Here is a 17,210-nt window from a genome sequence, read left to right on the forward strand (position 1 = left end):
AATCAATCTTTTTTTCTCACTGATATTAATGCTGATGAGCTCCCGTCTTTACAACAGAGTATAAGACCACCTGGTCCAAATATGACTTTTGACCTCTAACACTTCTCCAGACATAAAATCATTCATCATGTTCCAGTAATTCATACAACAAAACAGTTGACTGCTTTTCCAAAGCACAATCCAGCCAATGAATCTGAGAAGTGAATTATCAGTCAAAGCACAAGAAATGGACACACAGAGAGAAACTGATAAATATGGTGTGAGAATAAGTCATGAGAGTCGAGAGAGCTGTCCTGAGGAAACTTGGGCAGATTCTAATAATGAAGTTTGGCCATATCTGCGGATACGGAATCTAGATAGAGGAAGACAGCAGGCTTTTAGATAAAGCCGTGTGTCTCTATTAGTGTGAAACTGAGCTTAGGCTAGGAGATATCCCGCATTTGATGTGCTGAGACAATGCCTCTCCGGGATGAAATGAAATTTGCAGTTATCATCATTATCATGATGAACGATGAGTCTGGCCAGGATGGCAATAGTTATGAATACGTTGCGTTTTTTTTACAGACGGGGGAAACATGCTAGCAGGTCTATGGCTCAGAACATCAGGAGATAGAGGCTGGAAAGAGAATCTGTAATTTAACCAGTCAAGATGCAGACTGCAAAAAATGATCAAAAACAGTAATATTGTGAAATATTTAATAATATTATATATATTATATTATATATGTCCTATATATGTCCTATTTATATATATATTATTTATTTATTTTATATATATATATATATATATATATATATAATTTTTTTTTTTTTAATGTAATTTGTTTGTGTGGTAACAAAGCTGAATGTCCACTTTTTATCAAATGTATTATAAAAAAACTTTCAGTTGTGCTGCTTAATATTTTTGTGTAAACTGTGATGTATCTTTTTTCAGGATTTTTCTTTTAATCGAAAAGAATAGAAAGTTCAAAAGAACAGCATTTATTTAAAACAGTAATCTTTTGTAACTTTGCAAAAGTGTTTACTATCTCTGTTGATCAATGTAATGTGTCCTTGCTAAATAAAAGTATTACTTTCTTTGAAAAACAATCAGACAAATCTTACTGATTCCAAACTTTTGGACAGAATACTGTTTCTAGCATTTCTCTCAGAAGATCTTTAGCATGGTAATGAATATGACAATATTCAATGCCGCTGACATTGCTACTGCTACAGAGTATATGAACAGAGTATAGGAACTTGGCACTGCCAATACATACACACACTGATACGCTGCTGTGAGCATGTACACATGTAGGACAAACTGCTTCAGCACATGTATGATGTAATAATTACCCATAGCAGATCTTTATAGGTTGAGCTGGGGGAGGTGGAGGATTTCAGGGGACCTCTGAAAGTGCACTGAAATCTGACTGCTATAGTGAATGATAACTAGCTAATTCAATGTTGAGTAGCAAGGTCATTGGCTGCAGATGTGACAAGAACCGTGCCATGTGCCATGTAAGTAAAGATGTAAATATCAGCAGGTTGCATTTAAGACAATTCAGCCAGTGTCATCTAGAGTTTCATCACGGAACTTGTTTATTTATTTATTTTAAAGGATTTTCCCTTAATATATACTTTTTTTCATGAGCTGTTGGAGGGCTGCAAAACAACATTTTCAGTTTCCTTCCATGAAGCTCTCTCTACACTATACCAGTTATAACTTTATTAAGGTATCAGATTTCTTTTTCATTAGTGTATTATTTTTAATGCACCGGAATCACATGCAGAAATCTATTTAGTCCATTCCTATATTCCTCTGTAATATGAGCCTTGTCTGTGATCATAATAACATAACTTTACACATAAAAAAAGCCTATTATTTCAATGATCCACTCATGTCAGTTCAGTGTTAAAACAGCTCTACTCACCAGCCTGCTCCGTGCTCACGGTGATATTGGCAAGCTGTCTCATGGATCTTCCCAAGCCTGACACTCCATTCAGAGCCTCGATTTGGAATGTGTAGTTGGCATGTGCCACAAAGTCCTGGACCACCACAGAGGTGCTTGCGAGGCCTGTGGGTCTGGGTACGAAGCGCACATTGCTGTTGCATGGCTCGCAGGCCTGTCCATCAGCTCCACATCGAATACATAAGACGTTATAGGTTATATCCTTCCGACCACCTGTGTCACTGGGCGGAGTCCACTCCAGGAAGAGGGCGGTCTCATTGATGTTAAAACCCAAATTTCGAGGAGGTGAGGGCGGTCCTGAAAGGAGAGACATCTGACACATTAGCAACCATAATTATCATGCTGGGAGAAATTCATCTGTGAGAGGCGGAAAAAAAATGCCTGTTTGCGCAAAATATTATGCAGATTAACAGTTTTTATCTTTCTTCCCCCTCTCTCAAAAATGTGCTTATGCTTTAATTAATGAATCCCACTAATGCCTTAAAAATCATGCGAGAGCTTTTGCCAGCTCTCTTTCACACCCTCCCTCTGGTTTAGCTGATATACAAATGTCTCTGCTCTAGTACCCTGGTTCTGCTTCCTATAGAACCCCGGCTCAGAGCCAGGTACAGGGAAGTCTGCGTTTATCTTCTGTTACCCAGACTCAGCTAATGATGATAATGAGAATATGTCCTAGACATGATTATCATAGTTAATGATAATTGCACCCACTCGTGAATAACAAGGAAGTAATTATTCCTCCTCTTCTGTTTTTAATGCAGATTGCTGCTGGTGAGGAAAAGATTGAGTTTGGTGAATAATTCGAGTAAGCACTATGGGGGGCAGAAGGAGGGAATGAGAAGAGGATGATGATTCAGAAGACTGAAATAAGAGAAATTCTGATCAATAGAATCAGAAACAATAGAGGAAGAAGAAACAGAAAAGAGAATGAGAATGATGAGAGAATTAGAGTGATCTGACATGATCTGTGTCTTTCTTGTTTTGCACTGATACTTATCTTTACCTTTTTGTAATCTTATTTTACATATTTATTTCTCTTCTAGGTAACTGAAACCAGGCCATGAAAACTTTCACACCTCTTGTATCACATCACAGGCTTGTTCTCTCTCATTTCATATGACCACAGCTGGAGTCATCCTGTGTCTCAGTTCAACTCGGTCACACTAAAGGTCTCTCTACGTCTCTATAGCACGCATTGTGTTTATCATACAATTTAAATGCGAAAATTATTTTTTACGTTCAAATGATACGCATGGGTAGGTTTAGGGTAGGTTTACTAGTGGTGTGGGGTATGTATGTATTATACGTTTGGTTAGGGTTAGTGGTGCGGGGTGAGTGTGTATTACACACAATAAAGAGTGTATCATATGCACGCGAAAACAGCGTATCATATGCACATAAAAACTAATTTTCGCATCTAAATTGCACGATAAACACAATGCGTGTTTAGAGACGCATTTTTATGAGATCAGGATGCTAAGTTATATATGGTATAGAAAATAACATGAGAAATTTCCCTTGATCTTTTGACATATAAGAGGTATTTGTACCATTAAAACAAGTATCGCTGCGAGTATAGCTTAAAACATAACAAAAAAACATGTATCCAATCAAGCTCCAAAAACGGATTGTTTTGATTTGTGGGATTTGTGATGTCACACAGGCAAAAACATTTGCATAATACTGCTTCCAAAGCAAGACATCGACAAATAGATCATCACACCATAGGCAGCGCCCACTGGCATTCAGTCGCTTAACGGCTGACATTTTCCTACACTGGATGTGAGCGCGACAAAAGCAAATACAGCCCATTATAATGACTGACGCTGTCTACACTGGCTTCAGTATACAGGTACGAGTTCAGTTTCTGACATGCTTGAGTGCGTTGACAACATGACAAAGGAAAGAGTGCAAGAATGCTTGCTTTGATACGTCCAGTTTAAACAGTTCATTTGTGTCTCTGCACAGACTTCAATAGGATCCCAGTGTCGGAAACAAGTAGAAGGTTTACATGTTTGTTTTTTTGTTGCAAAAACCAGTACATTCACTGATATTCATTACAAGAATGCTCTTGGTTGTGTCAGATTTCTTGTATAGTATTTGTCAATTTAAACTATCAGTATTTTTTAAATGATGTAACCACTTTTGAAATTCAAATGTGTAGTGAAAAAAAGCAATAAGAATGGGCTGACTAACGTGTACAGGCCATGGTGGGAGGGTCCTTGCTGGATCTGTAGTAGCTCTTCTCGCAGTGACACTGTGGCGAACCATCGGAGTGGCTGGAACTGTGTGGGGGACACTTTGAACATTTGATGTTTCCTGCAAAGGCTTTGTAGAACCCAGGCCTGCAGGCTGTGTGGAAAACATAAGAGAAAAGTTAAGGTGGTGCATTCCAAGGTTTAGTGAAAGTACAAACAGACATATCTGATTAGGGCTGTCAATCAAAAACATTTTTTACTGAAATTAATTGCCAGTTATTTAACCATATGTATCACAATTATTCACATTCATCAATATTTGCTGTGTATATATATATATATATATATATATATATACCCCCTACTCCCCATACCCTTACTCATCGATGTGTTAGATTGATCAAAATTGACAGTAAAGACATTTATAAAGTTAGAAATGATTTCCATTTCAAATTAAATATTCTTTTTAACTTTATATTTATCAAACAACCCTGAAAAAGAAATATCATAGTTTCCACAAAAATATAAAACATTGATAATAATACATGTTTAATAAAAACGCAAATCCGCATATTAGAACGAAGAAGACTGGGATAATGGCTGCTGAAAATTCAGCCTTGCCATCACAGTAATAAATTACATTTTAAAATATATTACAATTGATAACAGACATTTTAAATGGTTATAATATTTCACAATATTACTATTTTATTCTATTTTTGATCAAATAAATGAGGCCTTGGTAAAAAAAATAAGATTTCTTTCAAAAACATTAAAAAATCTAACAGACCCCAAACCTTTATATGGTGGTGTATAAAAACACTTTGCAATCATGTTCACACAAGACACATTTGTGTCCCTGGATCACAAAACCAGTCAAAAGTCGCACGTGTATATTTGTGGCAATAGCCAACAATACATTGTATGGGTCAAAATTATCAATTTTTCTTTCATGCCAAAAATAATTTGGATATCAAGTAAAGATCATGTTCCATGAACAAATTTTGCAAATTTCCTACCGTATATATATATATAAAACATTTATTTTTGTGAGTGAATGCAGCACAATGGCGAACATAATTGGACAACTTAAAAGGCGATTTTCTCATGTTTCGATTATTTTTTTGCACCTTCATGAATAGAGATTTTCAAATAGTTCAAATAGATTTTCGGCCAAATGTTGTCCTCTCCTAACAAACCATACATCAGAGGGAAGCTTAGTTATTCAGCTTTCAGATGATGTATACATCTCAATTTATAAAAATTGACCCATGTGACTGGTTTTGTGTTCCAGTGTCACATTTAGCATTCCAACTATGCAAAATTAATTTTCTTTTTATCTTAACTATTTTACTGTATATTTGATATGTATAAATACTATATTATTTTAAATTGATGCTCAAAATAGACATCTAGATGAATAACCCTAACAATGACCAATTGCAATATGGACATGTGAGGCAGATAAAATGTGAAGTGATGTTTTCAATCTGTCTGTCTCCATGGAACTGCTAGCTTAAGAGAGACATTAAAAGCTTCTCCTTCTCCCTCCTTCTCTCTCTGTCTCCCTCCAGTGTGCAGCCTAACTCATTTGATCTTTTCTAAGCTCCAAACCATAGCTGTTCTTAAACACTCCCTGTCTTTAACTTAGACTCCACACTGAAAGACTCGCCAAGGCCCAGGAGAGCAGCCAGACGAGACAGAGTTAAGTGGTACACACACAAGCACACATACTTACACACATCATAAATGTAAGATAGCAGATCTCTTTCTGAAGTCTCTCTCTCTCTCTCTCTCTCTCTCTCTCTCTCTCTCTCTCTCTCTCTCTCTCTCTCTCTCTCTCACTCACACACACACACACACACACACACACACACACACACACACACACACACACACACACACACACACACACACACACACACACACACACACTAGTTTTACTTTTATTTAAATTTGCTCCTCAGAGGTTAGTAATTCTCTACAGCCACAACATTACAGGCATTGATCTGTTTCTCTCTGACTCCAGACACCTTCTCCAGTAACAGGGCCATTCCCAGAGAGCTTCGGAGCTTTCCCAGCAGCCCTTTGTCCTTATTGTGATGCAGAGAAACAAGGTCTGTGCGCAAGACCTCTGTTAGCATCTTTTAAAATCGGTATAGGCGTTTGGCAGTGTTCCTAGCAAGGAAAACAACTCCAATGTATAAAACATTAATGAGGGTTCTTACTTTTATTTAGATCTGTTGTAAACAAAGTCAACTTCTATTTTACGAAAATTGAGAGCATTATGTTATGGAAGCACAAATTCGACAAGTAGTCGAACAAATGAGCCACCATCCAGATCTGAGAACGTTTATAAAGGAAAGAAGAAGAAGAAGAAGAAGAAGAAGAAGAAGAAGAAGAAGAAGAAGAAGAAGAAGAAGAAGAAGAAGAAGAAGAAGAAGAAGAAGAAGAAGAAAAAAAAGATCTTTCAGAATTTACACATTAAAGTAATTGGAAATGCTAATTGTAATAGCCAGGTATGTTTCAGTTTAGTTTGTGCCAACCCTTGTTTTTAGGCACCATGAGAGTAGTTCAGCTTTTAGCAGTGTTCATCGCCATAGTAACTTACACTCCACAGCTAACCTGCTCCAGGGCAGGTTATGTTCTGAGTAAGAGATCTCAAACCGAACCAATCAGCTGTAAGCAAAGTGACACATGTCTGATGTAAAAAATAAAAAATAAAAAAGCCACTCCCCTAGATTATCTTGCTACAAATTAAAGGTCACTATTGTAACAGATTTTTAAAGACAAATTTGTCTAGCAATGATTATTTATATATTTATATATTATTTATATGATTATTGTACCCCTAATCCATTACACATGAGCAATTTTAGTTTAACACTTATTTTTAAGCATTTAGTTTAAATTAATATAAACATATACAGATAATACACTTGTGTTGCTAGCTACTTTGACAATAATGGCTGTATGTTGAGTTATTTTCAGAGGACAGTACACAAATCCTGCAATACAAGCAGCACAATGACTACTCTAAAATATATCTAAGTTTCATTTCGATAGAATTGTCCCTTGAGAAGATATACTAAAATGTTTTCTGAAATGTGAGGGGTGTAATCACTTTCGTGAGGTACTGTATATAATATTAATAAGATTTGGAATCAATACATAAAGATTAAAAAAAATGACTAAATGTGAACTTACATATTCCAGTTTCTGTATGCCTAATATTATCAACTATATAAACTAATTTCACAAGTTTCTTCTTGCTGTGTAAATGCATTTATGTACTTCATATTCTTTCATCTTGTAATCTTCGACAGAATAGAAAAATTAATGTTGCTGATTGTCTTGCAAGAAGTGAATTGCAGTCTCGCTAAGTTTCAAGGCATGTGATTGGCTATTCACTACTGAAGTCACACTTTCATGTGCACGCACTCCATGAATTCAGGATCAAAACCTGAGTTGACAGAGAAAGTTGATGATCAGCGTCATGGTACAAACAAAGCCTGAATTGGTTTGGCTTTTTCAATTTGAAACTAATCCCATAACCCCTTAGTTTTAAACATTTAATTTGTTCCCTATAATGTCTGACAGTAGATAATACATACGTCACAGGAGAATTTTTTTTTTCATAAGTCATAAAAACATTTCCACGACAGTATCTTGTCCACCACATCTCAAGTAATATATTGTGTTTTAGACGTTTTGTAATAAAATGCCTGACTTCTTTGTCTAGTTAAGGCTAATTTCGAAGCTAGCTTTTTATGTATGATCCCAAACACACAGAACTAAAATATATATTCACACTTTTTTCCATAATTTGACAAAAAAAAAATATTCTAACAAGTAAATTTACCTTGAATTTGTAATCTAAAGCATGCTATCCACTGACACTGTCTTCTTGGTAAATAGGTATTGTAACTTTTGAAGAAGAAAAAAAAGATTTTACGAGAAAAATTATTCGATGTGGTGGAAATTATGCCTCAACTGTAGGGCAATAATTTTTTAACTCTTTGTTTAGATTATAGCATTTTAAACATGTTATAATTTTTTTTTTTAATATATTTTGATTGTGTGTCAATGGTCAAATAATAAAATATATACAGACATGCATATACATATAACAATATATCTAATAATATAATATATAATATAACATACATATAACAAAAAGAGAATAATAATACTGAAATCTTAAAAAAACAACAAACAAAAAAAATAAATCCCTGGGATAGTGTCCAAAGTTGAAGAAACACCTATTTATATGTATGTATTATTTACCAGTATTGCTCTAGCTATTTATGCTTTTACTATCTGACCCGAACCACAAGTACTGGCACTTTTACAAGACCCATAGCTGCTCTAATTAGGCCGACAGAGGAAGTAGATCTGCCTCAGTGAAGTGAAGACCAGTGATACCAAGAACGGTACGATTCTGCAGCATTTACCGTTCCCCAGAGGATTTACAGGCAGCCATGCTGCAGAACGGTTCAGCTCTCAATATCAAAGGATGCAAAGCAGGATGAGGCAGCGCTGGAGGCAGGCGTGATAACAAAGTGGTCGTTTAGATCTAGGAAATTAGTTCAATTTTAATTTGCTCACATTGTAAAATGACTCCCGGTGTGGCTCTTTGCGAAGCTTGTAATTTCACAGAGGGAGAGAAAATAACATTGGTAAGGGGGCACTGGGAAAATAAAAGCAACAAAACATAAAAACAATTAAATAAGCAATTAAATTAAATCACCTTTAAATAAGCTTCATTTTCAGTACAGTTCATTTGACTTTATTAATTTTTTAATGATTTCTGTTGTTTTTAGAACAATTAAGACTCATTTATATACCACAGTCTCCAGTGAATTTCAGGTGCTAAAAGAGTAGTTTCTGCTACTTTCATCTCAAAGCAAGCCAATACCTTCGAAAAAGCCAATTAAATACAACCCTTAAAAAAAACAGTTAATGGACTCCGTAATGGCTATGTCAATATGAATATATATATTTTCCCCTCAGACAGACATGTATTGAGTATCAGCTGACATACTGTCTGAGCAGGGAGTTAGAACAGCAGGGAGATGAACAGGAGACAGTAATTTAGAAAATTGATCCAATTCCCTGCAACCACACTTTAAACTTTTCTAGAAAATGGCCGTGGCTTTGGGAACAGAACGAACCTCAGGAAAGTTGTTCGGTTGCCTGACCTACAGTTCAGGATTTGCTTAATGTTCATGTAGTGCATAATAACAACAGCGAGGAGGTTTAGGTGGTCCATTAGAAAAAAAAGTGAAGGGTTTTATTATTCTGAGTGTGTCTGAAATGTTACAATGACAGACAGCGTAGAGAGTAAGTCGCTCCCTCTCTCCCCCCCAGCAATCATCCCATCTCAACGGCACTTTTCTTGCCCCCGAGGACAAGACCTTTATGACAGGAGGACAAGAGAGTGTCTGTGTGGAAGATATAGTTCTAGAGATTCTTTCTCTACTCTTCTCTCTTTGTCTTTTCTCTGTGTCTCTTTTCCTCCTTTTCGATGACAGTTTTGGGGCATTTTCCACTGTGTTTGTGTGTATGAGGTGTAAGGGTAGGAGGACATGGGAACTAAGAGAAAGAATTTTAGAGGAGAGAGAGAGGAAGAGATGTAGTCCCACAGGTAAACAATTTCATCGTTAGAACAGGGGGCTGCCGGTAGAAAATGCAATTATGATTTGGTATTCGGTTTAAAATTCTCATTCACCTTTAATGGATGGTCTCAGAGCTAGTGACCCGACGGTGCAATGCAGTCTAGGCCTCATCATCTCTCTTTTCTTTCCCTCTCTCTTGCCTTTTCTTGGTCTCTTTATCTCTTTCCTTCATTCTCTCTCTTTGTCCCTCCATTCGCCCACCTCCCTCTCTGTATCTCTGTACTCTCTGTTGACAGTCTATCTGGGTATGGAAATAGGCAATGGAGATTGCCTCCAGCAGTATGTTAGTCCCCAGAGGAGGAAATAGACCCATGATAGCACAATTACTTAATACACTAAAAAGCTGAAAATAATAGCTTTGGTGTGTGACGGAAAACAAATCGGAGAGCTTTGATAGGCAAAAAAAAAAAAAAGATAGAATTTCAATCAGACGTCCATTTCGGGCAGCCCCGGATCCTGCTGATTCCACTAATTTGTGTTATTCTCCAACATCAGCATTTATATATACAAATCCTACTGAATGGTCTTCCTGAATGCTAATCATAACTGTCAGTTAGCAGTTGGCAAACAAAGGGTAGAGTGAAAGATTGCTGGAATATACTCAATGCTTCCTCACATGACAGTTTTACAAAACGCAGAGTATTAACAGTCATTATTCAATTTGGAAAGGCAGTCTATAGTGAAAATTGTAATAGACTGATAAATGTGCTGCCGTCCTCCGACTCGCTGCCCAGAGCGAGTATTGAACAAAGGATTATAAGCATTGAGTTTTAGGACAAATGATTCATTTTTAATCTCCGATTGGTATTTAAATGTTATGAATGTGATTTTCTACCTCTGTGAGGGAAGACGCGTGTGTATTTTCTGCCTTATGCAGAGCAATAGCCCTCATTGAGCGGAGGAGGAATTCTGCTTTCCATTTATCTGTGTCAATTTGATGTACATTTAACCGGGTGCTAATGCAGCAGTTGCAGTTTTGGTTCTATATGAAATGTTACTGTGGAGTTGTTGATATAGCAATCTTTCTCTATCAACATGTGCTATTAAGCAAGACACTTAACCCTGGGTTGCTCCAGGGGGGCTATTTGCCTGCAAACAGTTTTTTTTTTACTCAGTAGTAGGAATGACATACAGTATATAACGTACAGAGTTACAAAAGTGTCAAACGGTAGAGATTATGCTACTGTACTCTGTTCATTGTAACGAGTCCACTAGAGGTGGACCCAAGATGAATCCAATTGCAGTTTATTGCAAAAAGGGAAATCAGTACAAGAAAACAGAACCAAACAATGACCTGACTTGGACAGACTTGACTTGAACATAAACCAAAAATGAACATAAATCAAAACAGAAATCACCTACAATGTTTTACATGAACAAAGCTAGACAAAAGAAACTATGGAAAAATGAGGGGTATACAGTATATACACATGGACTAATGACTAAACAAGACACAACTGAAAGCAATGAGAATGTGACACATGAAACAAGGAAACCAATCAGAACATTACACACGAGACCTCCGAAATTGCATAGTCTCGAGTAGGTACTTATTTTGATGGTAATTACCTTACAATAATTGTTAATAATAATTTGTTACATTTATATAGCACATTTCTTGGTACTCAAAGCGCTTTACATCTCCTCAATCACCAATGTGCAGCATCCACCTGGATGATGTGACGACAGCCAAATTGCGCCAGAACGCCCACAACACACCAGCTTACTGGTGGAGAGGAGACAGTGATGAAGCCAATCAGCGTGACCTTGACCTTACGTCTGCTAAAAAGGATTTCTATATAGTATGAATGTGTGCAGTATGAATGTAATGTGGACATCCTAATTCACCATGTTGTCATTATCATGTGACCTACCAGCGTCAGTTGCGTTACTCCACTGCTATTCGTAAAATCCTCATGGGATATTAAAGTGTCCATCGTATGCACACTCAATGGCACCACAGATTTCCCACAGTGGTGAGGGCTCTTTGACAGCACGTTCCTCCTTCCTCCTGATGTTATGGGAAGGAAGGAGGCGAGAACCGGCGAACATTCAACAGATTTTAATAAATAAATAAATACAAAACCAAACCGCTGCCACATAAAACAGAAACAAAATATCAAATAAAATCCAGGCCTGGCCTCTCTCGATCTTCACGAGGCCACCGGCCTTGTGCCGCTCTCTCACAGCCCTCTGCCTCATCCTGCTCGTCACACAAAGTATAATTTATATACCATCAGCCTGACATAAAATGACTTAATTCCTTTAATGACTTTATCATTAGTGTATGAATGGATGAAAAAAAGTAAATCTTCAAACTACAATGGCAACATCCACAATTCTCTGAAACTACAGATTCTCTCAAACTACTATCTGACAGATGCTGATGGACAATTTTTTTTGATGCAATGATCTTGTACTCCTTCAGCTCATAAACATGTCTTCGCCCTTTCTCTAATTTTTTATTCTGCTTTTTCCTTGGTTCCTCCTTTTCTACCTCACTCTCTTCCTCTGTCCCTCCTCTCCTCTTCTACCATCCTCACCCCACTCTCCTCCTATCAAGCATACCTTATTTTTTCTCTCACCGTCTTTCTCCCTCCATCATTAAACTTTGAGCTCTCATTGTTTTTTCAGCCCTTTTTGACTATAAGTCCATTTTTTATGGGTGGAATTAAAGAGTGGAAAAACAAAGTTAATGAATTCTTAATGAGAAGCACCGAGGCTAGGAGGTGACACGGGGAAAATACTTCCCTCCCCCTGATTGATGATAATAAAAGAACATTCAAATAAACCAAACAGAGTGATTTATTTCCTGCTGTGTAAGACCTCAGCCACTGGCATATACAGGAAACATATTTGACAGACACAGAGAGACAAAGCGCTCGACTGCAGCCATCAGTTAAATCTTAACTGCAGGGTCCTTAGGCTGCCGTGGATGGACATTTGCTTTTGACAGTTCAAGGAAGTGCTTCGGTCATATGGGAGAGCTAAGACAGCTTCAGGGGTCGGAAAGATGGATACACACAAGCCATGGGAATATAAGTGCACTTAAGTATGTATGACAGGGTAAACGGCGACCTGATGCATACCCCAGGTAATCTACATTACTTAGCAGTCTCCACCAATTAGTTTCATTATCTTAGTGGCCAGCCTATGACCTAGTAATAAAAGTGCTATTCCAGAGAGAAAACACTCTAAGGCACAAAGTTCACCCATCTGACAAGCTTAATTAACATGTAACAGGCTTAATGAGCTCCTCTACACATAGTGGCATTCAATCGATTTGGATTCAAATATAATTTATGGAGCAATCAAATCTAAGCCTGCTTAGAGAGTGTAATAGGCTCTTAATTGAGAATGACAGTATTATGCATTGGGCATTGAACTTTATGCTGCTAATAAATGTAAAGGTACCATTAGGCATGTAGAAATTACCAAAATACAACTTAAAATAAAATAAATCTGATTGTGTGAGCATCTTGACGTTTGGTCTTGAGACAATATTGTACTGTAAAGTCAGCTTTTTTTGTGTCTGCTGAATCATAAAGAAGCAGAATGATAAGGATTTGTTTTTATTTACAAAAAAAGAACTGTGCAAAGTTGCTTGGGGTGAACTTTTACACAGCTATGACATTTTATGCTGTTCCCTAAACACGGTACATTCTCTCTCCAGTATACGGAATTCTGCATTACTGTATTTTTAGAGAATTGGGCATCCTAACTGTGGATAGTGAGATAATTGTTGTATAAATCTAAAAATTTCCCTGAGGCGCAGACTTGTCTGAATGGCCCCAGTTTTTAAGCCCGGTGCTGAGTACGCTTTACTGCAGGGCTCAATCCATAGAGAACAAGGAGAGAAACAAGATGAGCATGGCAACTGAAATGAGTCCAAACAAATATCTCTTCCTGATGATCTGCAAGGTTCTTTCTGAAAAATAAAAAGCAAATTAATAAATGAAACAGAAATGTTTACCTCTAAGCACTGCAAGCTTGAGATATTCCTAGATGTTCAACCTCTAGTATGTTGTATGCTTTAATTTAGTTAGAAGCAAAAAAAGTTGTATGGCGTTAAAAGCCATTACACTTAAAGGATATGCAATTTTTACAATAACTTCCTGCAAGAGAAATTAGAATAAAGTTGTCACTAGATAAAATGCTTCTATCTTGCATTTTGTTTATTTAATGCAAATGTATCACTACAAACTATATTATTAGCATTACAAATGGTATTATATCCAAAAATGCAAAGTATTGGTTATACAGTAGGTGGAAAATACTGAGATTGTGGTAGGAGTCTCTGGATTATCCACACAGAAGGTGGCGGTAATGCGCGAGATTTAGTAATATCCGACAATAAACTGAAGATGATGTAGAAGAATTTAACTATAAAGCATATGTTTATTTAGGTCTTATGAACTGGGCAGAACATTTACTAAATATTATTTTCTTAAAAAAACTCTTTTCACAAATGTATTAGCTTTATTTTAGATATGTCACCAAGTCAAAAACAACGTGTGGCATTGGCACTCTCTCAGCATCCGAATATGCCTACTTCCCTAATCCCTACCGTCATTCAATCATGCCTTTAGCAAACAAACAAATTTGTAAAACTTTTCTCTCTATTTAAACTCCCCCTGCAGTCGATAATTTTATCCCTTAATCTTTTATCACCAAAATTACATATTTCAAGGTTTTTTCATTGAAAAAAAAATGTCTTCATGTCTTAAAATAGTTTGAATGTAACTCTACACCCTTGCCTCATTTAGTATATGCTGTTCTATGAAAATGCTAATTAGCCCCGCCTCCACTCACTCACACCAGCTCAGAGATCCACTCGTTGACGATCACAGTTTGACGTGACTGATTACAAGGTAGTTTGTGATGTCAGAAACACCATCTATTTCAAAACGCGATTTTGAGACTGTCTTTGGTTCACAGTAGTTTTAAGGAGAAAATACTCAGAAATGGTGGTGACTTATGAATTTGCACATGGTTTGTCTTAAAGCACATTAAAAACACCACATAGACATGTAAACAACATTAAAAGCTTGGTGCACCACAGGGGGACTTTAACATGTTTTACCATGTGTAAATCCAGTCCACTGATTTTCCCTACAGATCAGCACAGATAATGTGAAAACAGTCTGCAGATTTCATCAGAGAAAAAGACTATAAAACAGAAAACTAACAAACTGTAATACAGAAGAGTAAATACTGCTGCACATTACTTTAATTATTTATCTACATTTTAGTTAGAGTACATTGCACTTTATTACTAACATATAAATAAATAATGTTGTTGTCCATTCTTTTGAAAAGAGAGCCACTTTTGAAAACAGAGCCACAAGAGAGCTAAAGAGCCACTGTTATAAGCCTATGCTAACAGAGAAAGAAGAACCGAACGTGTACCCTCTTAACACCATATCCACAGCAGCCCATACCCACAGTCTTAAAATGTTTTTGTGAATTAAGGGCCAGTCTGATGGATGGACTGGAGTAAAAACAATCCCAATTGTCCACAGGCAGAACTTATAATAAATAAATTCTTAATGACAATTATGAACTAGAGCCTGGATGACTTTTTAAAAGTCAGCAGCGTGTGTAAATGAGAGAGAAGTGGAGTGAGTCTGTCCGTGTAAAGGTATATGAGAAGAGAGGGAGGCAGACAAAGAGATGGGAATGCCTCTAAACGTAATCATTTCAAAACGATGAACTGCCACTCAAAGGAAGAGAGAGAGCGGGGTAATTGGGTGTCATTTGCAAGTAATTATGTGAATCTGAATGTGTGAACTCAAACGTGTGGAGATTTCCTCATTAACAATTGTCTCTGGAAGTGAAGAGCTCAATGATTCAGCATTGTCTTTGTGGTTTATATTCTTTTAAGCAAGATCTAAGAGCCCTCAACCATGCTAAATACCACAAATGAGGTACTGTAATGTGTTCTCGCACTTCCTTGTTATTATAAATGTCTCTCCAGAAAGGGCAGAACTGGCTCATCATTTGTAGTGGGGTGCGAGTATGCCAAAAAAAGAACGAATCAATAAATAAACTTCAAATAATTATTTATATATTATTAATGATAACAATAGGACCATGGTGGGGATATGCCTACTGCAAGTCTATCACCACATATTTATGGGCTGTTGATGAATTAAAATGGTTAATACAATTAATTACATGATTTGCTGCTTAATGATTCAAATTAGTCAATTGAATATTTCAATATCTGCTAAGAAAACCCCACAAATTAAGGACATTTTTAGAGATTACACTATTATGGCAGACGACTAAATATATATATTTTATATTTCCATATCATTAAACACAAGTCCACAGTATTGTTTATACCATTTGTGGTATTTTCAGTTGTGTCTCACTGTTATTTCACCATCTCGTGTCAAAGGTGCCACATAATTTTACTGTCAATTTTTAACACATGAAAATGTTAAAGTGACAATTCTAATAATTATACTTTTTTTCTCAATTTTATCTTAATTGCTTGTGTGACAAGATCATAAGCAACACGAAGCTGTCTTAAATTCTAGGTGCTGATCCTGTCTCTGGCTCTTCCTGTCTGACGTAATTACCCAATAACCCTTCCCACCAAACCCTGGATGCATGCAGGCATACACAGGGATCATTTCAGCTCCCATCTGCTTTTAGTATTGCAATATGAATTCTAAATATTGCCTGGCCAGGAACAATAAGAAGGGAAAAATCGTCTATATTTACATAAACAGCCTGGACCCATCACATTTCACAATCCAGATATATATTTTACAGAAAGCAATTCCATTTCTTCTGAGAACAACATTAAGGGAAAACTAATCCAAAACCCTACATTTTAGGTTGCACTTTTTCTAATTTAACAGTTTTAGAGGAAGGGAGGGGACGCAGATTGATAATCATTGCTTATTTTGAATATGAGAATGATGAAAGGTATGCATTTAGAAATTGCATTTCTTGTTTATCTTTCCACCCAAAACTGTTTGAATGTCTGACTCTGCGGCAATGAGTGAAGGCTGAAGCGAAGCCAAGGCTTCCACCCGGAAAACAAAGAGAACATATGGGACAAGAGGAAAGAGCAGATCGTTCATCAATAAATCCTGATGTATTCTGAGGAATATCCATCATACCCTAAGAACAAACTGCTGGAAAGAAATAAATGGAAAGAAAGAGGAAGGTTGCATTTGTCTATTCCACAGAGGAGATCTCCCAAGGACATACCTATGGATGTCTCTTAATTTATAGATCTCTGATTCTGATGACAGCTGGATGATTAAAAAAAAAGGAATAAAATGGATCTGAAAAAGCTAGGAGATTGTTCTTTGGAATGCTATTTACAACACACCATTTACGGCATTTTTCTGTGATGAACAGGT

At 36.7% G+C, this 17,210-nt stretch overlaps 1 protein-coding gene and 1 long non-coding RNA gene across 4 annotated transcripts in view; both read right to left on the bottom strand.

Annotated features, from left to right (window-relative positions):
• The window catches only part of LOC143753942 (uncharacterized), a 341,178-nt gene that overhangs the window by 75,325 nt on the left and 248,643 nt on the right, over nt 1-17,210 (bottom strand). The window lies entirely within an intron of this gene.
• The window catches only part of epha6 (eph receptor A6), a 229,186-nt gene that overhangs the window by 28,390 nt on the left and 183,586 nt on the right, over nt 1-17,210 (bottom strand). For all 3 annotated transcript variants that reach the window (XM_077246785.1, XM_077246784.1, XM_077246786.1), the window contains 2 exons: nt 4,149-4,304; nt 1,914-2,249 (listed from right to left, as the gene is read on the bottom strand). In XM_077246785.1, the coding sequence (XP_077102900.1) occupies nt 1,914-2,249; nt 4,149-4,304 (492 nt within the window). The remainder of the gene's footprint in view (nt 1-1,913; nt 2,250-4,148; nt 4,305-17,210) is intronic.

This window comes from Siphateles boraxobius, unplaced genomic scaffold, assembly GCF_051911475.1.
Source record: "Siphateles boraxobius isolate OS27281-9 unplaced genomic scaffold, OSU_SipBor_1 29, whole genome shotgun sequence".
NCBI lineage: Eukaryota > Metazoa > Chordata > Actinopteri > Cypriniformes > Leuciscidae > Siphateles > Siphateles boraxobius.